We start from the raw sequence: 27,815 nt of genomic DNA, 5'->3' as shown, positions 1-27,815 counted from the left end.
TTTATTAATTCAATAGCTTTCTTGGTTTCAATTTTATTAATCTCTCCTTTGATTTTTAGTATTTCTAATTTGGTATTTAATTGGGGATTTTCAATTTGCTCTTTTTCTAGCTTTTTCAGCTGTATGCCCAGATCATTGATCTCCTTTTTCCCTATTTTATTCATGTAAGCATTTAGTGATATAAAACTTCCCCTAAGAACTGCTTTTGCTGCATCACATAAGTTTTGGTATGTTGTTTCATTATTGTCATTCTCTTGAATGAAGTTATTAATTGTTTCTCTGATTTGTTCTTTGGCCCACTCATTCTTTAGAATTAGATTATTTAGTTTCCAATTAATTTTTAGCTTATTTTTCCATGGTTCTTTGTTACAAATAATTCTTATTGCATCATGATCTGAAAAGTATGCTTTGACTACTTCTGCCTTTCTGCACTGGATTGTGAGATTTTTATGCCCTAGAACACGGTCAGTTTTTGAGTATGTGCCATGTACTGCTGAGAAGAAAGTATATTCCTTTTTATGCCCATTCAGTTTTCTCCAGAGGTCTATCATATCTGCCTTTTCTAAAATTCTGTTTACCTCCTTAACTTCTTTCTTATTTATTTTGAGGTTAGATTTATCAAGTTCAGAAAGGGGGAGGTTGAGGTCTCCCAATATTATAGTTTTGCTGTCTATTTCTTCCTGTAACTCCCTTAACCTCTCCTCTAAGAATCTGCATGCCATACCACTTGGTGCATAAATGTTAAACAATGATATTGCTTCATTGTTTATGGTGCCTTTTAGCAGGATGTAGTGTCCTTCCTTATCCCTTTTAATTAAATCTATCTTTACTTTTGCTTTGTCTCAGATTAGGATTGCTACACCTGCTTTTTTTACTTTAGCTGAGGCGCAATATATTTTACTCCAGCCTTTTACCTTTACCCTGTGTGTATCCCCCTGTTTCAAATGTGTTTCTTGTAAACAGCATATTGTAGGAATTTGGTTTTTAATCCATCCTGCTATCTGCTTCCGTTTTATGGGAGAGTTCATCCCATTCACATTCACAGTTATAATTTCTATCTGTGTCTTTTTCTCCAACCTATTCACTTCCACTATTTTTGTTGTTGTTCAGTTGTATCCAACTCTTCATGACCCCATTTGGGGTTTTCTTGGTAAAGGTACTGGAGTGGTTTGCTGTTTTCTTCCCCAGCTTATTCTACACCTAAGGAAACTGAGGCAAATAGAGTGAAGTGACTTGGCCAGGGTCACACAGCTAGTCAGTATCTGAAGCCAGATTTGAACTCATGAAGATGAGTCTTCCTGATTTCAGGCCTCTATTCACTGCGCCACCTAGCTGTCCATCTTCTACCATTTATCAAGGGGGAGAGGATTCACTTTTCTGGACCTCAGTCTCTAAAATGTGGGGATAGATTCACAGAATGCTCAAGCTAGGAGGATCCTAAGAAATAATCTAATCTCCTTCCACCATTTTTCAGAGGAGGAAACTGAGGTTTAGAGAAGGATATGCTCAGGATCATACAGGTAGTGAGTGGCAGAACAGGAATTCGCACCTAGGTCTCTAAATTCCAAATCCAGTGTATTTCCCCCCATGCCATACTGACTTCCATAATACCGTAGTCCCTTAATTTATAGGGATGATGGTGCTTTGTCAACTGTAAAGTCCTTATATACATCTGATCTATTATTATTAACAGTAGTAGTGATCTCATTCTCCTCGTTTTAAAAATATGAGGTTCAGATATAGGTAGTTCTAGGCTAAGTCACTATCCTGCTATTATTCTTTTATAGTTTGTGTTCTTTGAACTATTGAGAGTGCAAAGGGGTAAGATAACCGCTGTCTGTAAGTGAACACAAGTATTAGAATGTAAGATGCCCCTCCTCACTAAAAGCGTCCTCAGGACAACTCCCGTAGCAGAGAGGATGATGGTGATGATATGTCCCTCATCCCATTCCCACAAGATTTTGATTTCTTCTGCTACATCTCTACATTTTGAAAGCTTTTTGTCCTATGTAACTTGGATATTATGAGCACTTGGTATGGCTTACATCTGTTAAAAACATAGTTCTTAAGTTTTTATGCATCAGTGCTATCCGGGCAGTTTTGGGATAGTGTTCAGTCTATGATAATGGCCCAGTTCCAGTATCATTGGTTGAATTTTCCAGGAAATTTTAAGATCTATAGCATTTTTTGGTTTGTTTTTGGGAGGCAGTTGGGGTCAAGTGAGTTGCCCAGGGTCACACAGCTAGCAAACGGCCGAGGCTAGATTAGAATTCAGGTCCTCCTGACTCCAGGGCTGGTGCTCTATCCACTGGGCCACCTAGCTGCCCGTGTAGCATTTTTAATGTGGTGACTTGTCATCTGTCAGTCCAGGGCAGCTAGGTGGTGCAATCAATAGAATGCCAGACCTGGAGTTAGGAAGACCTGAGTTCAAATCTGGTCTCAGATTCTTAGCTGTGTGACCCTGGTCAAGTCACTTAACCCTGTTTCCCTCAGGTTCCTCATCTGTAAAATGAGCTGGAGAAGGAAATGGCAAACCATTTCAGTATCTTTGCCAAGAAAACTTCAAATGGGGTCAGGGAGAGTTGGACATGGCTGAAAAATTACTGAAAACAACAACAACCGCAAACCAGGGGCAGCTAGGCAGTGCAGTGAGTAGAGCACCAACCCTGGAGTCAGAAGGACCTGAGTTCAAATCCAACTTCATACATCTTACACCCTTGCTAGCTGTGTGACCTTGGGCAAGTCGCTTAACCCCAATTGCCCTGCCTTCCCCTCTCCAAAAATTAAAATTAAAAAAAAAAACAATAACAGCAAGTCCACGAAGACAGTGAGCTTTTGATGATAATGCTAGCCACCAGGTCATGTTATGTCAGGTATTCAGTAGGAGCTAAATCTTTGCAGCCTATAGAGATGTGTTACCCAGTTTCCTCCATTCCCTTGGTGCATCTTTTTCTACGACAAAGCCTTTTGAATTTCTGGTGGCAATGACTCGGTCCTGAATTGCCATCAGAAACCCTTCCATTTTCCCAAACAAATTTGCATGACTGGTCCATTTATTTGATGCTTCTTTGTCCACATATTGTTGGTTGAGTTCATGCCGATGTCACCCACGGAGAGCCCTTTGATTCTGCTTTTGGATCCAGGCCATTTCAGAGGCTCCATCTGGAGGCAAACAACTTTCACTTCTGTGACAAATCCAACTACATGTGTCTGCTGTCAGCCTTTACTAGTGGTCAGTGAAGTGATGTCTTCTTGTTCCCAAGTATTTCTGTAGAGTTTTACTTGTTTATCGTGTGTTCTTAAAATGTCGGCTAGTTCTCTTCCTCCTTTTCAGGGAGAATTTGTTAATCTTGTTAGAACCACTTTGAGGGGGAGGGGATCTGTGTTATGGGGTTTTTTCAGGATACTTTCCAAATCTCTTATGGTACATTTTATTATCATCATCAATCATCCGTTATCCTCCTTCAGCTCCTCCTCCTTTTTTAATAATCGAAAGAGCGACACAGTGGAACAGTTGATACAGGGCCATCTTCAGAGCCAGGAAGATGTAGGTTCAAGCTTGTCCTCTGACCTTGGGCAAATCACTTCACCTCAGGGCCCCAGACAGCTCTAAGATAACAAAGTGTGGTACAAAGAAGGTGCCCATCTGCCACTGTAGACGAAATTCCTCCCTGGAAGCCCCCTATGCTGATGAAATCCCAGGCATAGTTTAAAAAATACATACTTTCCAGAAGTTGACACTCTGACTTTTCTTGCAGTTTGGAAGAACAGAGGTGATTGACAACACACTGAATCCGGACTTTGTGCGCAAATTTATACTGGATTATTTCTTTGAGGAGAAGCAGAACATCAGATTCGATCTGTAAGTGTCAGAAACAGTTAGGTCTACCCTGACTGCTGCTCCAGTCTCAGGATCAGCCTTCTGGTGTCTGTATGTGGCTGTGTGTTGGTGTGAAACGTATGTGTGTGTGAGTGTGTGTGTTAAGGGGAGAGATTGTGTGGGTGGGAAGGAAGAAAGCAAGGGATAGGGTAGCTAGTGGTCTTATTTGTGGGTAAGCTGGAGATCTCTCTCCACTTCTCATCTCTTGGGGATATAACAAATGAAAAACTCAAGAGATAGTGTTTCTGGGTAATTAATAATTAGGCTAGCTAATGAACAATAAATTGATGGTCAGTGGTTTCTCTTGGTAACCAAAGGTCCCTAATGGAGACACTGAATGACTTAAATATTTTTTGAAGGGGATTGTCCCTGACAAAAGACGTCAACTCTGACTGGTGGACATTTAATGAGGAGGTGGGCTAGGAGTCTTCAGCTTCTCTTGCTGAGAATGTGGCTCTTTGGTGGGACTCAGCCACCTCCAGCAGTCTGCTCAGGGGAATCCATCTACATCTAGACCACTCTGGTTGATTTTTTCTTTCATGAGCTGGGCCATCCTAAATTCTAATGGAGGGTTACAAGGGCAAGAACTGTTTATATTCTCCCCCTATCCTGGTTGGGTGGGGTCTGGCCCAAGATTGAGGAGCGTGTTCTCTGAGAGTTAGGAGTAATCTCATAGATTAACCATGTCCTTCAGAGACTGACTGACTGACCTACAAGGTCTGGGCCTTAAAATGAGGTAATAGAGGAGAAATAAACCTGGATCCTGGTTTGGTATCTGGTCATTAATATAGTACAAAATAATTTCTCTCGGAGTAGTATTGGAAGGGAGGTAGATTTTGGTGGAGGAGGCATTTTGCTCGAGGACATCTGAGGTATCTTGGGGGAAAAGGCATATAGTCCAAGTGTGGTTGCACAGACCTGTAGCCCTTTCTACAGGCAAGGCTGAGTCTGGTGGATCTAAGCTTTATTTAGGGCCTAGTCAGTGGGGTTCTCACACTAAGACAAGCACCAGTATGATGACCTGCCCTCCAAGAAGCAAGGGGGCTACCAGGCTGCCTAAGGCAGGTCGCATAGAGCCAGCACAAACCAGAAATGAAGCAGGTCAAAATTTCTCTGCCAGTTAGGAATGGAATTAACCCATGAGTGGTGATTATACTTCCAGGTTGGGTGAAATATGGAGATCCAGTAAGAGAGAGGCAGAGAAACTAGGGCAGGCCATGAGGACTGAGTCCAGGGCTGGCACTAAACAAGATAATGGAAGAGCTGAAGAGGAGCTTTTTGTCCTCCAAGACACACACACACACACACACACAAACAGCCTATAGGATCCCTTTGCAGAATAAGATTTTTAAATGTACAAAATGAAACACATAGGATTATGAAGGAAACCAATTATATTGAAATACAATTATCAAAAAATATTTTTAAAAAAGTTTTTGGTCCCCAGGTTAGGAATGCTCATCCTAGAAGAGCTGGAGAAGGGGAGAGGAAGAGGGAGGGAATGACTCTTAAGCTCTCTCTACTCCTCTCTCCAACATTTTTATGTGAGTGAAATCAGATTATAATGAATAGGCCAGGCAGCTAGAGAAGAGGGTTAGAGCAACCCAAGCAAACAGGCTTTGGTGACAATGGGAAATGTTAGAAGCTGATTGTATTATGCATGAAGCTTATGAGACTCTCATCTTTTAAAGACCAACTGTCACTTCTCAGAGTCAGTGTTTTGAACTAGATGCCTGGCTATTTGGTCTGGAAGGAGGTGGTAGAGGGAATGGGGGAGTAGGGAGGGCCACCTCTCTGGAAAGTGAAGGATATGGCTGTGTGACTCTGAGTAAAGCACTTGACCTTTCTGTTTCTCTCAGGCAACTCTCTAAGATCTTAGGTTTCAGAGCAGATGCCAGTCTGCTCTGGTAGAAGAATGCCTCTCTAAGGAAGTCACGGTTCTGGTAAAAAAATTTTTAAAAAGGCCATTCTCAGGCCAAAGAGATATGACTCTCTTATGAGGCTAGAAATGCATTAAGCTCTCTCAGGCATTGATATCATTCTCCATGGAAATCAGGAAGACCTGAGTTCAGATCTGGCCTCCAAAACTTACTAGCTATGTGACCTTGGGCAAGTCACTTAACTACTGTTTGCCTCAATTTCCCCGTCCGTAAAATGAGAATAATAATAGAACCTGCTTTCTAGAGTTGTTGTGAAGATCAGATGACATAATAGTTGTTAGGTGCTTAGCACAGTGCCTGGCATATAATAGGGACTACATAAATGTTAGTTATCGTAGGAATATGTAGTGAAACCGCTCCAGCATCTCTGCCAAGAGAACCCTGAACAGCAACAGTGAATACGTATGTGTGTATACACATCCTTGTGTGTGTGTGTGTGTGCATGCACGTACAGCATGTCCAGGGGGCTCCAAAAGGCTCAGGGCAGTTTTAAAGTATTTTAAGCTATCATAGCTTAAATCTGCATTAAGACTTTTGAGATTTCCTGTTTATAGGGATTTTATATATAGAGAGAGATGTATGTATGTACATATAGATATACACATATGTAAGGAATATACAGATAGGGAATATATTGGGAATATATGTAGGAGATATATATGACATATATTTGGAATACGTAGGGGATATATCTATATATAGGGAATATATAGAAAATATATTAGGGAATATATAGGTTATGTGGAGAACATAAAGATGCAAGGAAATACGCATGCATATGCACACACATACACAAATTTGTATATACGCATAATAAATATATATATATATATATAAATACATACAAATGCATACATGCATACATACGTACATGCATCCTCCTGCCTCCTAGATTCTCTTTTCCCTTCCTGTAACTTTTCCGTGCCCTGGGCATTTATTCTCTCCCTGCTCCCCAGCATTAAAGCAGGCTATCATAGGGTAATGATATCAATGCCTGAGAAAACTTAATGCATTTCCAGCCTCATAAGAGATTCACATCCCTTTGGCCTGAGGCTAACTGGGGTCTGTCAAGTAAGTGTCCTGATGAGGTAGGAAGGTATGCTTGTGAGCGGGGCCTTCTCAGAACCTCTGAAAGCACCCCACTTGGGTAGTGGGAGTCGTCGGGTATGGTGGAAAGGACACTACTTCTGGGGCCAAAGGACTTACTTTTGAATTCTATCCCTGATATTATTTACTGCGTGATCTTGGGCAAGTCACCTAAATTTCTGAGATCTCAATTTCCTCATTTGTAAAATGAGAGTAGATGGCTTCCAAATGTATGATCCGATGTTTTGGGGGGATAGAGAGAGAACAAAGATTAGAAGGGCAGAGAGAGGGCTTTGGAGCCAAGAGGAAATCATTTAGAGGCTGATGAAGGGGGAGGTGGGAAACCGCCTGCATGTAGAAATTTAAGGCAAGAAGACTCATATCAGCCCATTGTCGATGTTTAACGTTAAATCAGAAAAAAAAACCCCACAACATTTTAACAGTGACATTTTGGAAAGGAAAAATGCCTGTGCCTGGTGAGAAGCTGATGACTGTTTCTTGATGGGTGCTCTCCAGGGCCAGGATCCAGAATTTGGTTAGAGACAGAGAGTGAAAGAGATGGGTTTCCTGGGGTGTGACAGAGGGAGGGGATGCTCTCAAGGATGTGAAGGAGGGAGTGCAGACTCCTAGAAAAAGGTGGGGGCATCCAGTTTGCTCTCCATTATTCCGGGGCTGGAAGCAAGCATTGGGACTTTGAGGGGCCAACAGGAAAGATTGTATCCCAGAGGCCAAAATACCAACTTCGCAGCAGGAGAGTTCCAAGTGTAATCTTTGGTTAGGGTTAGGGTTAGGTGGCTGCTTCCTTGAGTGATCTGCCAAGGACAGGGCATGGCAAGGTTGACCTGGGCCTGCCATCATTGCTCATTTTTGTCTGTGTCCCCCACAGGTATGACGTTGATTCCAAGAGCCCCGATCTCTCCAAACATGTGAGTATCAGGCTGTTGCTTTGCTGATTTCTGAAATGTTTATTGATTGCCAGGTCCAAACCCTTTATCTTGGCATTCAAAGCCTTCTGCAGTCTATGAGAAGGGAAGGGGGAAGGGAACATTTATTAAATGTCTACCCTGTGCCAAGCACTGTACTAAGTTCGTTGTTCACTTGTTTCAGTCATATCGGACTCTCCGTGATCCCACTGGGGTTTTCTTGGCAGTGATACTGGAGTGGTTTGCCATTTCCTTCTCCAGCTCATTTTACAGATGAGGAAACTGAGGCAAACAGGGTTAAGAGACTTTCCCGGAGCCACCCAGCTACCTGAGGCCAGATTTGAACTGTACTAAGTTCTTTAACAAATATTACCTCATTTGATCAGCACAACAACCATGGGAGGTGGGTTTTATTGTGATCTCCGTTTTACAGTTAGTTGTGGAAACTGAGGCAGACAGAATTTAAGTGGCGTAACTCAGAGTCATACAGCTAGGAAGTGTCTGAGGCTGGATTTGAATTCCAGTCTTCCTGACTTTAGGCCCACTGCTCTATCCACTAGGCCACCAAGTTTCCTAGGTCCAGCTCACACTACTCCCTCTTCATGTGATGGACACACGGCAGCCAGGGCAGACTACTTAGCTTTCCTGGAACATTTCAAGAGCTTTCCTGCCCCTGTTTAGCTCAAACCATTATCCATAGCTGGGATTCCTCCCTCTTTCATCTCATCCATAGACTCCCAGCCCCCAAAACATCTCTGATAGTTGAAATTCTGCCCACCACTCAAGGCTCAGCTGTAATGCTCCCTCCTCCATGAAACCTTCATTGGTGTGGCAAGGAGTGTCTTTTGTCTCTTTTTATGTCCCAGTGCCTGACATGTAATGGGTGCTTGACCAGCTTGATTACTGATGGCTTGGTGTGTGTCTTCAGTCACAGCGTCCAGTCCAGAGTGACTTCTCCCAGCTCTCTGTGCACTTCCACTCTTGTGTGGCTCTCTCGTGCACCAATCTCATTCCTCTTTGTGGGAGGCAACATACGTAAAGCATTCAGCAAATCTTTTTTTTTTAATAATATTTTATTTCTTCCACACTCAGCAAATCTGAAAGCCAGAAATATGTCAGAGCCAGTTTGTGCTGGTTTGTGAGAGCCAAGTGTCAAATTGTGAGTGCAAGCATCGGAAATAGGCAAATGCTGCCAAACGGGGCTAGATCTATTGTTTTGTTGGTCTAGACTCAGGAGAGCGATGGAGAAAGTGTTAGCAATGCAAATTTAATGTAAAAGTCTGTCATGCATATATATATTTTTTGCAATCAGCTATTAAACATTTACCAGCACATGCTACTTAAAGCGCTGTATAAATGTTAGCAATTGGTACTGTATCACAGCTATGTATTTATGTCTTATCTACCCTACTTGACCAGACTAAACTCACTGAGGCAGGGACCGTGTCTTACCCGGTAGCCAAGTGTGCTTATATAAAGAGTCATCAACACCTTATCAGACACAAACATTTTTCCTCTCCAAACTATTATTGTTAAAATGTTGGGGGTTAGGGGCAGCTAGGTGGCACAGTGGATACTGGCCACAGTGGAGACAGGAGGACCTGAATTCAAATCCAGCCTCAGATATGTAGTAGTGGTGTGACCTTGGGCAAGTCACTTAACTCTGATTGCCTCCAAAAAAAATAAAGCGTATTAAAATGTTGTGGGTTTTTTCCTTCTGATTTAATGTTAAATATATATAATGGGGGCAGCTAGGTGGTACAGTGGATAGAGTACAGTGGATAAAGACTCATCTACCTGAGTGCAAATCCGGCCTCAGACACTTACTAGCTGTGTGACCCTGGGCAGGTCGCTTAATCCCTATTCACCTCAGTTTCCTCATCTATAAGATAAGGTGGAGAAGGAAATGGCAAACCACTCCGGCATCTTTGCCAAGAAAACCCCAAATAGGGTCATGAAGAGTTGGGAGTGACTGAAACGACTGAACAACAACACAGCACAATCGATGTTTATGAAATCACCGAATTATAGAGCTAAAAGACACCTTGACCATGAATCAACATCTCAGAAGGGGCTGGAGCTGAGGTCTGGGGATAGAATTGGCACATAGATGACAACAGACTCTTTCTGTGCTCTTATAGGATTTCCTGGGCCAGGCCTTCTGCACTCTGGGAGAGATTGTGGGGTCCCCTGGAAGTCGCCTGGAGAAGCCCCTCACGTAAGTGTGTGGGGAGGGAATGCTGAGCACAAATGGGTGGCATGTCTGGATTAACACAGTGGCAATGACTCTTTCTGCCCAGCATGGTGCCTTGCACAAAGTAGGCATTTAATAAATGTTAGAGTTTTATCTTGACTTGTTAGTAAGTTAAGTTGGGGTGATCATGAGCTTACTGGGTACTTAGGTAAAGTTTAATCTCTACAGGTGTTCTGACCATCAACACTTCTTATGGTCCTCTATAGAGCCTTGAAGATAACCAGATACCCAGACACTCCTCAGATAACCAGACTCACCAAGGGGTAGTACTAAAAGCTATTTATGTTGAGGGTCAGGGTGGGGAAAGTGTCATTAGCTGTAGACTCCCTCTTCAATTGTGCCTCCTAGAATGAGTGAATGAATGGAAAAGCATTTACTTACTATGTGCCAAGTACTTTACTAAGGATAAAGGATACAAATAGAAAAAAAGGGACAGTCTCAGCTCTCAGGGAGCTCATACTCTAATCTAAGGAGACTGTACATAAGAGAAAGTTCAGCCGCAGGGCAGATGGAAAGGCTTGGGTATCCTTAGAGTACAATGATTGACAAGACCCAGAGGTCCTTAGGTTACTTAAGTAGTTAAGTGACCTGAGTTACTTAACAGTGCTGGGATATTGTAGGGCATAGATGGTAAGAACTGGAGGACCTTAGGAGTCATTGGCAGGGCAAATGGAGAAGCCTTGTAGCCCTCCTTCTTATCAGAAAAAAATGGAGTTCTTGATTTGCACCTCACCCAAGACCTGTGAGAGTGAAGACACTCCTTCTGTGTCCTTATAGGATTTCTTAGGCCAGCCTTCTGCACTCAGGGGGAGATCCTAAGAAGAGGAGGGGGAAGGCAAAGGATTAGAGCCAATATGGGTCCTGGGACTGTCTAAGGCTGGGGACAGGGTTGAGGGGAGTGGGCAAATGGGGTAGGGTACCTCCAGTGGTGGTGGCTCTTCTTACTACCTGGCTATCCCAGATTGGTTCTGGGATGGCCTGGGCCAGGAGAGAGGTTGAAGGGAGCGGAGTTTTCCCCATGAGTGAAAGCCCAGAGCTGGAGGGGTCAGGCCTCCTTCTTCTTTCCCTCAGCAATTCTCTGGGATATATACATTAGTCACTCCATCAATTAGCAAGCATTTATTAAGTGCCTACTATGTGCCAGGCACTATGTACCCTAAATAAGTCAAACACAAAGACAAGTGAAAAAATGCTTGCCCTCCAGGATCTTACATTCTAATGGAGAGGTAAAATGTGTACATATACAGAATACAGTTATCCCTCCCACATTGCAGGGATTAGGGGGATGGTGCCCTTGAGATCTGGAAAATCCACGAAAAAAAAACTTTTGGAGGGGGATGGCAGGGCAATTGGGGTTAAGTGACTTGCCCAAGGTCACACAGCTAGTAATTGTGTCAAGTGTCTGAGGCTAGATTTGAACTCAGGTCCTCCTGACTCTAGGGCCAGTGCTCTACTCACTGCACCACCTAGCTGCCCCAATGTAAATTTTTTTGGCCCTCTCTTTGTATCAGAGAAGAAATCTGAGTTATTATGGTATTAAATGGTAAAATGTTAATATTATACCACACTATAAAATATATTTCTGGGTTTCTAAATTTTTTCTGAGTCCTCTGTGGCTTCCACAAAATTCCTCGCGAATTCCCATATAACTTCTTATGCTGATCCTTGATGTGTTGAAACCACAATGGGGAAAGTTGAGATGTAGAAGGGATAATTGCAGGGATATTCCAAATGAATACAGGGTAGTTTGGGGAGGGGGCACACCAGCAAGGGCTGGGGATTCTTTCCAACTCATTAGCATACTCCATCTTTGGATATCCTTCAGCATCACTGGGCTGAAGCTTGAGAGCAGAATTGAGGTCCACTTTAGCCCATTCCTCCACCTTCCTCTAGGTTCCAGCTTCCCTCTAATTTTTCCTTGTTATTCCCCTTTCCCAAGGACCTTTCCTCTGCTGGTTTAGCAGCCATAGCCCTAGATAGCCAGTAAGCCCTCGAATGCTGCCACATTCCCTATTAAGCAAGAGTTGGGGAAAAACCAGGGGAGACTTTATAGCTTCCAAAAGTTTCCAGGTGAATTGTCACACCTTATATCTGTGACTCTGAGCTGGTATTTACCCAGAACTAGGACTCCAACGCCCTGACCACTGTGATGTGGGGGAACATAAAAGAAATAGAAAACACAAATCATTTTCTAAGAATGTTTTAGTTTAATGAGAAAGGCAAAACTAAAGCAGAGGAGAAGAAAAGAGAAATATACATGATAATTTTGTTGCATATTGGAAAGGAATAGCAAATTGTGCATAGTAGATTTGCAGTTATGTGTACAAGCATCTTTTTATTGTACTGTATTATAGAAATGCTTGTTTTATTCCATAAATATGTATTAATGTAATAAAAAGGGGAAAAAACTAAAGCAGAGGTACATGAAAAAGGAACGCATACCACACAGCAAGGTCCTAGTCGTAAAAGCAACAGGAAAGAGAGGGGAGAGAAAAGCATGGGAGGGAGTAGCCAGGGAAGGCTTCATGGAGGATCTGGGATTTCCCCTGGCTTCTGCATGATCGTAGATCATATATCCAGCACTGAAGGACACCTTAGAAATCACCTAGTCAGAAAGTATATGTTCATATATGTATCTATGTACATACATATGTGTGTGTATATATGTGTATGTGTATGTATATATCTATGTATAAATATAGCCATGCTTAATTGTAGCCTTCTTGCGGCAGGGGGAGGAAGCGGGGAAAAAAGAACAAGTTAAAAAGTGCACAGCAGAGGACAAAAGAAAACCTACAAGGAAGCACAGAAAAGATGGATAGCTTTTAACACAACACACAATATTTATTACACAGGCTTTCTTGAAATGGAAATGTATTGCCATACATTTTGAATCCTCTCTTTTGTTCTGCTGTGCACATGACATGGTTTTTCTTTTCATTTCCTATTTTGTATTTAAGTTTTAATATTTAAGTTTATAATATGTTTCTTTTGCTTTTCTTATTGTGTATTTGTTTTAAAAAATAAAATAAAATAAAGAAAAACATAAGAAATCGCCTAGTTTAACCCTCTGATTTTATAAACAAGGAAATTGAAGTCCAGGAAAGGGCAGTCCTTTACCAAAGGTCACACAGCAAATGGCCTAACCTGGACTTGGGGCCTGTTCTCTAAGCCAAACTCCATGGTCTTTATAATAGACCAGGCTGCCTTATACCCTGGAAGGTAAATGTAGTTTTAGTCTTTTCTCATCTGCCAGCCTCTTCCTCCCTATCCCAGAGGCATTAAAGAGGGGGAGAAAAATAGGGAAGGAAGATAATACCCAGGATGACTGACAGCTCCTTAGTCAGAGAATAATAGGCTGCCTTCCCAACCATGTCAGGAGTCGGGAGCTGTAGGTGGTAGGGGTGGGGAGTAGGTGATAGGCCTGGAAAAAGTTGTGTTTCTCTAGGGGAGTGGAAGGGCAAGGGAGTTGGGGGTGGGCTCCTGGGAGTGAGTCTGGTCACCTACTGGGAAATTTCAGCTTCCTCTGTACCACCCAGCTGGTGGTAAAAACGTGGGTGGCATCTGCGCTTTTGTCTGAGTGTGGGGGCGGCAGTTTCTAGGTCACTTGTCTGCCTAGAGAAACAGGCCTGATGGACAGAAAGACCCAGGAAGGTCAGAAAGGGCTTCCACCCTCTGATTTCCTCTGAGACAGGCGAAGTTGCTCCCTTGAGGGATAGAGGCCTCTCTGATCCACATCTCCAGCTGCTCCTCTCCAGAGGGGCCTGGTGGGAGTGGAGAATAGTGTTTATTCCATTTGCCATTGAGGGTTTGGGGGATCTTTGAGAAGCTGGATGCCTGCGGACCCATAGCAAGAAAGGCGGGGCGGGGGCCGGGTGGTTCAGGGAGATCGGGAAGAAGCTGGATGGCCTAGTGTCAATATAATGCCACGAGGAGGGCCCTAGATTCGGGAATCAAGAGACCTGGGTTCTAGTCCTGGGTCCGCTCATAGCTAGCTGATAAGTGTTTTTAGACAAGCAATTTCCTCTTTCTTGGTCTCATTTTCCTCAACTGTAAAATGAAAGGTCTGAATTAGGTACATCCTTCCATTCCTAGTGAGGTGCCCAGGCCTGCGCTACAAGAGAAAGATGATGTGTAATGTATTTCAGAGCTGGAAAAGACTCTGTGTCTTTACTTTATGTCTATCTAGTCACATGATCTCAAAGATCAGAGAAGGGAAATGATCTTCTCAAGGTCCATGGGCTGATCGTTGGACAGATATACATGATGCTGCATGCTCGAGTGGGGAACCAAATCCCTTTGCTTTTCTTGGTTATCCCAGCCAGCTGACATCTCTCTTTCCCTGCTGGTCTTGGTGCCTTTCTTATAGGGAGATAAACCATTTATTAAGCACTTATGAAGTTCCAGGAGCTATGCTAAGGCGCTGCAGATACGAGTACAAGGAAATAATACAGTTCCTGCTTTCAAGGAGTGCAGGGGAAGACAACACAAAGGGGTGCTGGAAAATTGGGGGTGGGGTGCGTAAATGGGGCCAGCGTGTGGGGTGGAGGCCTGAGCCCTGCCAAGAAAAGGCAAAAAGCTCATTTAAACTGAAATGTATTTGGGAAATATTTAACAAAAGAAATAAAAATACAATAGAACATAGATAATGGTAATGTGTGGTTTTCTAAGTCAATATGAGACCTGAAGGGATCCTTATGTATGATTCAGAACTGTGGAAATCAGAGGGAGAACCATCCAGTTTCTTATGCAAGGAATACTTTCTGCATTTTGATGATTACATTTCTTACCTCCTTTTTTAGACTGTGAGATTCTTAAGAGTGGGTTCTGTATATTTCTTTTATCTCCTCCCAGTGCTTTAAACATAATGGGTAAGGGACAGCTAGATGGCACAGTGAGTAGAGCACCAGCCCTGGGGTCAGGAGGACCTGGGTTCAAATCTAGCCTCAAACATTTGACATACTTACTAGCTGTGTGACTTGAGCAAGTCACTTAACCCCAATTGTCCTGCCATTCCCCCTCCAAAAAAAAAATAAACGTAGTGGGTAATCAATCAATGTTGGATGAATGACTATAAACAGCACCAAAATATATGGTGTAAACCAATGGCGTCAAAGTCAAATAGAAACAGGGCCACTAAATCATACAGAAGGATCCCTTCAGGCCTCATATTGACTTAGAAAACCACATATTACCATTATCTGTGTTCTATTGTATTTTTATTTATTTTGTTAAATATTTCCCAATTACATTTTAATTTAAATTACATTCATGGGGGGACTAAGCTAATTTGAACTTGAATTCAAATCAGGCCTCAGACGCTTAATAGCTGTGTGAACCTGGGCAAGTCACTTAACCTCGGTTTGCCTCAGTTTCCTCATTTGTAAAATGAGAATTAACAATATAAATATATTTTTTAAAATGTGATTCTGTTGTGAGTCTGAGGAGGACAGTGGTGCCATTAGTCGAAATGAGGAAATTGAGGGTGGGGGTGGTTTTAGGGGAAAGATCAATTGAGTCCAGTGGGGATAATGACAGCCCTGGTTTGACCAGGTTGTGAAGAAACAAGGACATAACACATGGAAAGTGCTTTACAAACCTTAAGGTGCTATAGAAATGCTTTTGCTGTTGTCCAGTTGTGTCCAACTCTTTGTGACACCATTTGGGGTTTTCTCAGCAAAAATACTGCAGTGGTTTGCCATTTTTTTCTCCAGCTCATTTTACAGATGAGGAAACAGGCAAGCAGGATTAAGTGACTTGCCCCGGGTCACCCAGCTAGTAAGTGTCTAAGACTGGGTTGGAACTCCAGAAGATTAGTCTTCCTGACTCCAGGTCTGGTGCACTACCCACTGCACCACCCAGCTGCCCCTATAAATGCTACTAGAATAATAATAATCATTAATTTTATCCTCCAAGGGTTGTTGTGAGGCCCAAATGAGATGGTAATTATAAAGCGCTTAGCACAGTGCCTGGCACAGAGTAAGCAGGCTATAAATGTTAGCCACTGTTTATCATCTGGTTCACTTGGGACCGTTCAGCCTCTCTGTAGGAGTGAAGCAGCCCTGGCCCCAGATACCCAGCGAGGCCTTGAATGTCACCACATTCCCTATGAAGCAAGGGCTGGTGAGAGAAGGGAGAGGTGACCTTATAGCATCCGAGATATGCGTTGGCGGACTTAAATCCATGGACCAAAGCTGTTCTTAGCCAGGACTACGTTTCTGACCCCACGACCACTGTAACATGAGGGGGTGGAGAGAGGGGGACATAAAAGAAATACAAGAAGAACACTTGTTCTCAAGCTCTCAGTTTAATGAGGAAGGCAGAACTAAAGCAAGTGGTACATGAAACGAAGGTAAGAGACTGGTTTGAGGAGCGATAGGACGGAGAAGGAAGAGCATGGCACAGAGAGGCGTGGGAAGGGGCTGCGTGCTGGGTGCCTCTGGCATGGACAATGAATGCCAAGCTCGGGCAGGGGACAGGCCTCCTTGCTTCTCACTCTCTGCCTTTCTGTCTCTTTCTCTGTTTGTCTCTGTGTCTCTGTCCATCTGTCTTTCTCCACCAGGATAGGAACATTCAGCTTGAATGCCAGGACTGGCAAACACATTCCATCGGTGTCAAATGGGTAAGGTCAAAGGCTCCTTCTTCTCCTGGGATTGATGTCTGCCTTACAGAATCCTGAAGAGGGCCGAGATGGCTTAGTAGGTCAGATGTGAATCCACAACGTGACTGCATGCAGATCCAGGCTTGGCCAGGGGTGTAGAGGTGGTCCCTGCCCCAAGACACCCACTGAGGAAGGGCTCAAGAGCTCTGTATAAATTATAGGTGGAAATTTTCCTAGAGCACCTGTTCTCAAGTAGGTACCCCTGGAGGGTGGTGTATAAGGCTATATTCATAATCATGCTAAGATCTTTTAATTTCTCGTATAGTAAGTACCAATAGATATAACCCATACAAGCAAAAGCTCTTTGAGGGGTTCTTCAATAATTTTGAGGGGAGGTATTGGGGTTAAGTGATTTGCCCAGGGTGACACAGCTAGTAAGTATCTGAGGTCAGATTTGAATTCAGGTCCTCCTGCCTCTATCCGTGGCACCACTTAGCTGCCCCAGGTCTTCAATAATTTTTAAGGGGGTCTAAAATCAAAAAGTTTGAGAACTGCTGACCTAAAGTAAACTCTGGATTGGGAAGACTGAGCTTTAGGCTCAGGCCAAAAGGATGAGATCCTGCCCATGAGCACTCAAAGTCAGAGAGCCCTGGGCCACGGGGGTTTATATAACTTGGGTTATAGTTTATAACTGTAACTTGGGTTATGGTTTACTTTTTCCTCACTCTTCACTATCCCAAGATGAGAACCAATAGCTTCATTCTTACCCACCTCAGGTCCATGACTTGCTCCTTAACTCCTCTCCCTCTCCGGTGGGAAATAGTACCAGTGGCTCTGAGTGGAGTAAGTCAAAGGAGGTTTAATGTTTGGTTTTTAAGGGGGAAGGGAAGGTAATGAGGCAATGCCAACTGGAGGCCTCCACTCAACTCCTCCAGTACCTTACTGTGACGTGGAGGCAGCGCTTGGTTCTTCAAAGTTCTATGGGGGTGAGCTGTAGTAGGTCTTAAGAACCCCCAAAGACTTTGAATAGGGAGCTATTGATGGTCTGTCTGGTGGTCCTTTGAAGGCCAGCCTAGCTATTATGGTAGGGGTTCATCACCAGAGGGTTGGCCTTCACCAGGTGAAGGAAGACCTGACAAGGAGTTGTAGTCTGCATCGGTGTATGCAGGACGATGAAACTACAGAAGTTATACATGTGTGGAAGGGCTAATTGGCCTTCAGGGAATTTTTCCCTTCAGATATGATCTTTGGATGAAAAGTATGAGAACCACAAGATCCTTGCGCTGGCAGCCCTCCCTGGTTTGACTCTTAAGGAAGAGGGGGAGGTTAGGTAGGGAAATACAGTTCTGAAGGAGGAAAGGAAGTCACCTCTAGGCTTGGGGGAAACATGTCTGTGAGTAGTCACTTCTAGGCAAAGTGTATGGAACACTGGCCCTGGAATCAGGAAGACCTGAGTTCAAATGTAACCTCAGATATTTACTAGCTGTGTGACTCTGGTCAAGTCACTTCACCCTGTTTGCCTCAGTTTCCTTATATGTAAAATGAATCAGAAAAAGAAATGGCAAACCACTCCAGTATCTTTGAAAAGAAAATCCCAAACTGGGTCATGAAGAGTTGGATACAACTGAAATAATTCTTTTTATCATGACTGAACAACAGCAAAAGTCACTTCTAAAAGGCAAGGTAGCACAGTGGGGAGAGGATGTTGGATTTAGAGTCAGGAAGACCTGAGTTGAAATTCCACCTGTCACTTAAATCATTTAACCTCTGTGCTTCAGACAATCCTCCGGGTTACTCAGTGCTAGGTGGGCTTTTCTGTTGCTGCTGGCAGGGGAAATTTCTGAGCTAAGAAAATCCCAGACCTGGGATGAATCGAGTCTCCTCTGGCTTACATACATCCTGAACGTTCCAGGATGTTCCTTTCTGTGGGGCTGAGGCTGGTCTGCAGATGGTGCTGGGGCTGAGGAAGGGGAGTGGTGGGAAAGGAAGGGGCTGCCTTGGCTGTGGGTGTCTGCTGTCTAATGTTGGCTCTTTCCCTTTCTCAGCGGGGTCCCTGGGAAGAAGTGCGGCACCATTATCTTGTCAGTGGAGGAACTGAGCAATTGTAGGGTGAGTGATGTGGGGGGAGGGGAAGGAAGATCCCTCTGGGCCAGCTGACTCCAGAGAAGGCTGAATGAGGCCAGGTGGGCCTTCCATGGAGCAGCAGGTCCACAGGGGTTCTTGGGGGCAGAGATGGGGCAGCAAACCCCTTCATTCCCACATGGTCTGCCTTTCACATTTTCTGAAACAGAGTTTGTCCATGCTGTCAACAACACAGGCCTTTTCTGTCTTAGCATCTGGCCAAGAGTTTCTTGGGGGGGCGGGCAGTAGGGGTACAGCCTCCTAGAGGACAGGGGACAATGCCTTAATTAACATTTTTCCCTACCTCTCAATGCCTGACGTAGGGTTCAGCAATCAGTCAATCAATGAACCAGCAATTATTAAACACCTATGATTGTGATAGAGTCTGGGATATAAAGACAAAAAAGAAAGAACAAAATTGTAAATTATGTATATATATATACATTATTATAAAAATAACAGAAATAAAGAAATAAAAAAGAAATCTGTCCTTTAGGAACTTATATTCTATCTTCCTACTACATATAGTAGGTGCTTAATAAATGCTTGTTATTTTTTTTTAATCTCACATATAACTTCCAGGGTAGGAGACTGGTGTTGGATTTGGAGAAACACAAGTGTTTTTTACTCACGCATGTGCGCGTGTGTGTGTGTGTGTAGAAACATTCTCTCATTCTATCCAGTCTTTTGATCTAACATAATCCATAGACACAGAAAGAGATAGTAACAAAGGGTGGGAAGCCTGTGGCCTTGAGGCCACAAGTGGCCCTCTAGGTCCTCAAGTGCTGCCCTTTAGCCAACTTGAAGTTTGGATTCTGTCAAAGGGCTGTACTTGAGGACCTAGAGGGCCACACGTGGCCTCGAGGCTGCAGCTTCCCCACCCCTGGAATAGACAAAGGTTTCATGTGAGATTGGCCAGAAAAAGTCTCTGCAGGATGATCCTGATTTTGTCTTATGGAACTGGGACCCCATGCTTGAGTTGATATGAGCGGGAGGAGAGACAGGAGGGGCAAGATGGATGGGGTTAGTAGGAGAAGTAGATGGAACTTGGAAACAGGGATTTCCAGGGAATGGTCTCAACTCAGAATGAATGAAGGAGGAATGGGGGAGGGAAGGGGAAGTGACCAGACAGTTTAGACTTGCTAGCTTTGCTTTGGAGAAGTAAATGGAGTCAGGATATTTGCACGCAGATCCCAGCTCTGGCACTGAGGAGCCGTGTGACCATGCCCTTCTATAACATGGGTTCAATTAACACTTGCACTGCTGATCTCATGGGGTTGTTGTGAGTTTGTAAATTGCTCTGTAAACCTTATAGTGTTGTATGAATGCCATCTATTGATAATAATAATGACAATAAATCTTAAAGCACCATAAACATGCTAGCAATTACTTATGGTCAGTACCATTTATAAAGCGCCATGCTAGGTGTTGTGGGGGAATTTTAAAAGGGAGAAGTGTAGTCAGGAGAATGTGTGCTGGATTTGTTGGTAGAGGACCTGGGTTCAGATCCTGGCTCTGCCACTTACTAGCTGTCTGACCCTTGGGAAATCCGCTTCACTTTTCTGGACCTCAGTCCCTCTGTAAAGGACAAGACAAAGTGAGGGAAGGGAATACGCTTTTATTAAGGGCTGACCGTGTGTCCGGCACCAAGCTAAATGCTTTACAAATATTGTGTCATTTGATCTGCACGTTTTACAGTTGAGGAAACTGAGGCAAACAGAGGTCAAGTGACTTACCCAGAGTCACACAACTAGTAAGTGTCTGAGGTCATATATGAACTCAGGTCTTCCTGACTTCAGGCCCGGTGCTCTATCCACTGGGCCTCCTAGCTGACCACCTGGCATATAGTAGGTGCTTAATAAATGGTTATTGATTGATTATAAAGAGAGAAGAAATGGTTTCCCCACAGACACACAGGCACTAAGTGGGAGAACTGGGTTTTGAATCCCAGGTCTTCTGACTTCAAATAAAATGCCGTTTCCACTATCACATGCCACCACTCCTTATTCTGAACTTTAAGGGGACCTCTCCACCTCCAGGTCTAGTATTCTAAACCTGAATGGCAGGCAAACAGCTCATCACTGGACCAGTTCTGACAGATTCAGGCTCTAGTTCTTATTCATGTGAGAAATAAATCCTTCTCCAGTATCTCATCCTGGCATGGAGGTCACCCTTGGTTCTTGGAGGCTACAATAATCACGTATGACAACAATCACGTATGAGTATCTAGTAGATCTTGTCAAAAAAATTGTAAAAATATATATGAGCACCATTAAACAACTTTTTTGGCCTTTCCCTATCCCTATCCATTATAATTTTACAGATTTCAATCACATCTCTGGGACTTTTCCCTGAAGCTGTCAATTTTCTAGACTGCAAAGACCTAATTTGTTTTTTCTTCCCAACTAACAGCCCGCTTTCCCTTCCGCCCCACTTATCAACACCCCCCCCCCAATCTCTTTGCTTATTTTAGCTCTCTGTCTATAGTTCCATTAGGTTTTTCTTATCCTAAAACACTTTTAAGGAAAGGAGATTGAATCTTGGCACCTGACTAAATTAAAGTAATTGTATTTGAATGGTTTCTCTTGTGCCATATTGGTGGAATATAAAGGAGCAGACTTCCAAAGATGCATGAGAGATCTGCCAAAAGGAGCATTTCCTGATCACATGAATAAATTCTGCCCCCACTGGAGAAAACTACACCTGATATAAGAGGAGGGGGGAGGGTGGGGAGGGAGACAAAAACAGGCAGAAAGTTAAAGAGATAGATAAAGTCAGAGACACAGGAAGAAAGAGACAGACAAAAGCAGAGACACAGGCAGACAGAAACAGGCCAAAAGAGAGACACAGAGATATAGAGACAGAGAAACAGATAGAGAGAGAGAGAAACAGAGACAGAGAGACAGACACAAAAACAGAAACACTGAGAAAAAGAAATAGGGTAGAGAGAGACAAAAACTGAAAGTTTTTTAAATGGTGCTCATATATGTTATTACAATTTTTGACAGGATCTACCAAACACTCATAAGTTTGTCACATATGATTATTGTAGCCTCCAAGAACCAAGGGTGACCTCCATGCCAGGATGAGATATTGGAGAAGGATTGATCTCTCACGTGAATAAAAACTACAACCTGAATTGGTCAGAAATGGCCCAGTGGTGAACTGTTTATGTGCCAGCCCTTGGTAGGTGGAGAGAGCTCATCAACAGAGGGCCAGGTACCAGGTGCTAAGCAAGTCTCCGGGACTCTCCATCTGTGATCTGTACTGATGGAGTCAGGAACACTGACCCTGATGAAATCATGCTCCTTGAATTAGTGAGTGTACATACATGCATACGTGTATAATATATGTAACAAGACTACAATTCTCCATAGTAAACAAGATAAGTCAAAAAGCAACTATTAAGAGAGAGACAGATAGATGGCACAGTGGATGGAGTACTGGTCTAAGAGTCAGGAAAACAAGTTCAAATTTGGCCTTAGACACTTACCAGTTGTGTGACCCTGGGCAAGTCACTTAACCCTGCTTACCTCAGTTTCCTCATCTGTAAAATGCAAACCCTCCAGTATCTCTGCCAAGAAAACCCCAAATAGGGCCATGAAGAGTCGGACATGACTGAAATGACTGAACAACCACAACAAAGAGAGACGTATAGAAGTACGATGATGGGGAGCCCTCCAGACAATCAACAAGAAATAAAGAAAAGCCTTCTCAGGGCCCGCCTATTGAATGTCATATAGTACGTAATCCAGCCTCTGCTGGAAACCATTCTATGGAAAGCATCAGCGCTGGAAACATTACTATGAGTGATAAGAGGCAGTGACAGAGCCCAACCATCCCATCACCCACTAGATGTACGTAAAGAGACTACCCAGAGTTACCAATGGTTTCATTGCGTCTGTAATTACAAACCAGTTTTTTAAAGACCCAAATCCCAAGGATTAGTGAACGATCCAGAGTGTTTATGCTAAGATGCAATGATAAATCAGAGATCTGAGTCACGCATGTGACACAAATGTTAACCAGTAATTATTTAAGTAGCCTGAATAGCATTTTTGGTTGATGTCTTATGAATAAATTCTAAACTGGAACTTGAAAAACAAACAAGCCAACCCTCCCCGCCAAAACAAACTTTTATTAAGGACCTCCTTTGTGCCAGGCACTGAGCTAAGTGCTGGGGATACAAAGAAAGGCAAAAAACATCCTTTACTCTCAAGGAGCTCACAGTCCAACGGGGGTGACGACATACAAACAAGATGTAGACAGGACAAATTGGGGGTGGTCTTAGAAAGAAGATGCTAGCATTAAGGGTGCTAGGAAAGGGCACAGTGGATAGAGCACTGGCCCTGGAGTGAGGAGGACCTGCGTTCAAATCCGGCCTCAGACACTAGCTCTGTGACTCTGGGCAAGTCACTTAACTCTGTTTGCCTCAGTTTCCTCATCTGTCAAATTAGCTGGAGAAGGAAATGGCAAACCACTCCGGTATCTTTGCCAAGAAAACCCCAAATGAGGTCATGAAGAGTCAGACGTGACTGAACAAATACGGGTATCCATGTGGTATAATGATCTCTTGATGGAGCAGGGGATGGTTAGCCTGGAGCAGAGAAGATTCAGAGGGAACACGGGCTGTCCTGTGGAAGACGTTCAATTCGTCCCGCTCACCTTGAGCAGGCAGAGTTATGAACGAGGGGTCAAAGCTGCAGAGGGGCAGACTTCGGCTTGTTTTAAAGAAAAACTTCCTTCCAGTTAGAGATGTCCACAGGTAGAGAGCTGGCTCAAGGAGTAGTGGTTTACACTTTAACAGAGGTCTTCTTTTTAAAAAGTTCCCCCCAATTACCCTGCATTTATTTTACTCTGCTTGTCACTTTCCCCTCTTCCCAGTAAAAAGAAAAGGAAAAACAAAACTCTTGTAACAAGTGTGCATAGTCGAGCAAAACCAATTCCCTCATTGACCCTGTCTGTAAATTAGCAGAGGCTTCCAAGCAAAGTGTGGAGCGCTCCTTGTGTCACAATTCACGAAAGGCTGTGCTGAACTGTTTTTCTAAAATGTTCACTTTGCTCAAGCTTGTGCAGGAAGTAGATCTGGGTCCCGGCTCTGTCATTGATCTGTTGCTAGGTGAGCCCTGCACCTGGAGGCAGTCACTTAACCTCTATTTGCCTCAGTTTACTCATCTGTAAAATGGGTACCATAATAGCACCTCCCTCCCAGGCTTGTTATGAGGATCAGATGAGATAATATTTGTAAAAACACTTAGCACAGTGCCTGGCACATAGCAGGTACTTTATAAATACTTATTCCCTTTCCTTGTCTCTCCCATCCCCATCCATGTGACTTTGGCTAAGTTACTTCCCTGGTCTGATCTGGTTTCTCTGGGTCTTTAAGGCCAATCCTTTCTAGAGATAACATTCTTATAGATAGAGATAATATTATTATATACTTATAGATAGAGATAACATTATTATATGCTGGACAGAATGGACAAACGTGTCCGTTATTTATTCATTTGAGTGCAAAATCTGGTGATTTGGATAAATATTATTTCTATTTCATTGTAAAAAAAATATTTGGGCTTCATTGACTTTTTAATTTTTTTTTATTTTAAAGATGGTTCAGGTGGGTCTGTGGAGACACATAGGCCCTTAGGGGCTGAGGGTTGACTACCTCTGGTTTACGGGCTAAGGGACTGAAGGTAGGAGTTGGGTGTAAGAGGTCAGGACTTGGGGTAAGGGACTGTGGGATAGACCTGGGGGTGGGGAGGGCAGGAAAAACCTGGCTCAGATGGAAATGAGTACCGAGGAGTGGGCATGGATGGTGAAATTCGGTGGCCTCCTTCTCAGCCCCTTCATCAAGTGTCGGGTTGCCCACAGGTTCTCAGAACAGGCCCTGAAGTCTTGTTTGTGATGGGAAGCCAAATGGATGAGGAAAGAAATTTGGCTTCTGGCTCATCTAAGAGTCATGAGATGTTTAGAACAGGAAGAGAGCTTAGACACCATCTCATCCAACCCACTGGCCAAGACACTTCAGCATTTCTACTGATGAGAATCACTGAGATGAATCCACAGCATCCAATTCCTTCTTGACTCTTCACTCTTCCCTCCAGGCCTTCCAGCCCTTGCCCCTACATATATTCAATCAATTGATCAAATATGGTCTTGTCAACCTGACCTTCATGACATTTCTCACACCTGTACTCTTCCCTCTACTTTTGAATGGCTCTGCTCTAGTCTGGCCCTTATAACCTCTCGTTCGAATAACTGCATCTTCCCTTAAATGGTTTCCCAGCCTCCATTCTTTTCCCTGTCCAAACCTTCCTCCAGATGCCAAATGTATATTCCTAAAAACACACATCTAGTGAAGCCCTCTTCACTTCAGAAATCTTCAATGGCTCCCAATTACCTCTAGGATAAATCTGTCTAAAATCTATAGAAATCTATAGCTCGACTTGTAAGTCCTCCACAGTCTGGCTCTTTCTTAATTTTCCAGGCTTCTTTATATCATGTTCCTTCATGCACTGTCCCTTTCAGTCAAATAAATTGCCCTGCTAGCTGTTCCGTACACACACACACCCCACATACGTACATACATGTATATATGTATACACACACCCACATGTTATAGGCATATGTGTGCATGTGTATAATATGCATACACATACATGTACACCTAGATATACAAGCATACATACATGCAAACACATAGAGAACTCTGGACTTGGAGGTTAAGAAGACCTGAGTTCAGATCCTGCCTCAGACACTTAACAGCTATGTGACCCCTGGACAAGTCCCTTAATCTCTCTCAGCCTCAGTTTCCCCAATCTGTGAAATGGGGATAAGGATAGCACATACCTCCCCTGGTTGTTGTGAGGATAAAATGACATAAGAAATGTGAAGTGCGCTTTGCAAAAGTTAAAGCTATGTAAGTGCTAGCTATGACTCTGTATAGGTGATCTCCCATGCCTGGAATGCACCTTCCCCCCTTTCCACTTCGCTCTATAGAATCCCTGTCTCCCATCAGAGCTCAGCTTTGCCGTCTCTCACACAAGGCAGATCCAGCCTCCAGTGCTGCTCTCCTCTTGAAATTACTTTGTATTTTCCTGATTGAATTCATGCTGTATCCTTCCACTGGAATGCAAGTTTGTTTCACTTTTGTCTTTCGATCCCCAGTGGCTGGCATACAGTACATGCCTAATAAATGTTTGATGATTGCCTAATTAATTGATATTGTGGAGGACATTTCCATCCAGGAATAAGTCAGAGCGGAGGGTCTCCAGTCAGTCAATCGATAAGCATCTTTGTTGTTGTTTAATCTATTAGTCGTATCTGAATCTTTGTGACCCCACAGTCACAAAGCAGAGTGGTTTGACATTTCCTTCTCCAGCCTATTTGACAGATGGGGCAAATAAGATTAAGTGGCTTGCCCAGGGTCACATAGCTAATGTCTAAGGTCAGTTTTGAACTCGGGGCTTCCTGACTCCAGGGCTAGCACCCTACCCACTGTGCCACCTAGTTGCCTCATCTGTCAAATAAGCTGGAGAAGGAAATGCCAAATCATTCCAGTATCTTTGCCAAGTGTAACAACGATGCTAGCAGCTGCTGTGGAGGTGAAAGCCCAGCAACAAGAGTGCGCAGGAGGGCTGCTAGCACAGGTTCTTTGATCTGCTTTGTTAAGAAGAGCACTTACTTTAATGAAGCATACATATACCATTTATTTAGTTCAGGGGAAAAAGCCAGCACCCTGAACTTCAGAGCAAATACAGAGAAAATATAAACAGAGCAAATAACACAAATCAACAGACAGCCTTCTAGCTGTCTGACCAAAGCTCAGAGTTGCCAGAAAGAGAAGCACCAACATCTGGGTTTTCAAAGCTGGGGGCTCCTTAACAGCTACCCAGAGTCTCCACACCAACACTCTTCCAATGAGTGAGCCCCAAACAAAATGCTAACCTCAGAGTATATATACACTTCTTCAGGGTCAGAGCACTTTACCCCTCTCCAGGTTTTCACACCTCTCAAGGGCTTCACACCTCTTGTGACTTGATTAGCAAAAGGGTGTGGGCCTTTCTACAAACAAAGGTGCTAGGAAGCACTCCAAAACAAAAAGTCTCACTTTGCTTGCCCTTATACCAAGAAAAACCCATATGAAGTCACAAAGAACTGGACATGCCTGAGCAACAAGGGTTTAAGTACCTACTATATGCCAGTCATTGTGTAAGTACTGAGGATCCAAAGAAAGGGGGGGGGGAAGGAGTGGGATAACTTTGAGATTTTGTGAATCTTGGTGCTGCCATTTTCTACACGTGTGATCGTGGGCAATTCTCTTTGGGCCTCATCTGCAAAACAAAAGGATAGGACTGGATTGCTCAGACATTTCCTGGTCCACTATACACGCATTGCTGAGATATAAGGGACAGACAGGGCCTGGCCTCTGGATTCTGAGACAATCTTGCTGACTGCAGTCTGGTGACTTCCATGCCTACTGGTTTCCTTGACCCTGGCTGTGTACCAGTTCCTGGTACTGTGATATTGCTATTCCTGGAAGAGGGGCCTGGGGTGGGGGGGCGGGGCAGAGAAGAGCAGCCAAGGGTGGCTTGACAGCCTTGAGTCTTTATGAAAATCAAAGGCCATATTATGCTTACAGAGTTTGGGAAACCGTCCAACTTCTTCATGTATCAGTGTTCAGGGAATTCTCTGTTCTCTGTTAGGGAAGGAGAGAAGCACAGTAATCCTTCTTTCTTTAGGACTCTTGGACTTAGAAAGGTCTTTCTTCCCAACATCTCTCTAAAGTCAGGAGTACAAGCATTATTATAGTATATAATATTGTATATATTATATACAATAGAGGAGGAAATCTGGGCTAAAAGGTTGGCCTGGCCATCATCACACAGCCAATAGGAAGGAAATAAGCATTTATTAAGCTCCTACTATGTGCCAGGCGCTTTATAAATATTACCTCCTTTGATCTGCACTGCAGCCCTGAGAGTTGTGTTTTTAGTGTTTCAACTTTGCA

General features: G+C 43.5%; 1 protein-coding gene across 2 annotated transcripts in view; it reads left to right on the top strand.

Moving 5' to 3' along the window:
- CPNE5 (copine 5) overlaps positions 1–27,815 on the top strand; it is a 211,239-nt gene that overhangs the window by 82,687 nt on the left and 100,737 nt on the right. For both annotated transcript variants that reach the window (XM_036769195.1, XM_036769196.1), the window contains exons 4-8: positions 3,759–3,862; positions 7,793–7,832; positions 9,971–10,047; positions 16,646–16,705; positions 18,730–18,793. In XM_036769195.1, coding sequence (XP_036625090.1) covers positions 3,759–3,862; positions 7,793–7,832; positions 9,971–10,047; positions 16,646–16,705; positions 18,730–18,793 — 345 coding nt within the window. The remainder of the gene's footprint in view (positions 1–3,758; positions 3,863–7,792; positions 7,833–9,970; positions 10,048–16,645; positions 16,706–18,729; positions 18,794–27,815) is intronic.

The sequence above is a fragment of the Trichosurus vulpecula genome, chromosome 7 (assembly GCF_011100635.1).
Source record: "Trichosurus vulpecula isolate mTriVul1 chromosome 7, mTriVul1.pri, whole genome shotgun sequence".
Taxonomy (NCBI): Eukaryota; Metazoa; Chordata; class Mammalia; order Diprotodontia; family Phalangeridae; genus Trichosurus; species Trichosurus vulpecula.
This window is presented reverse-complemented; position numbering and strand designations above follow the sequence as displayed.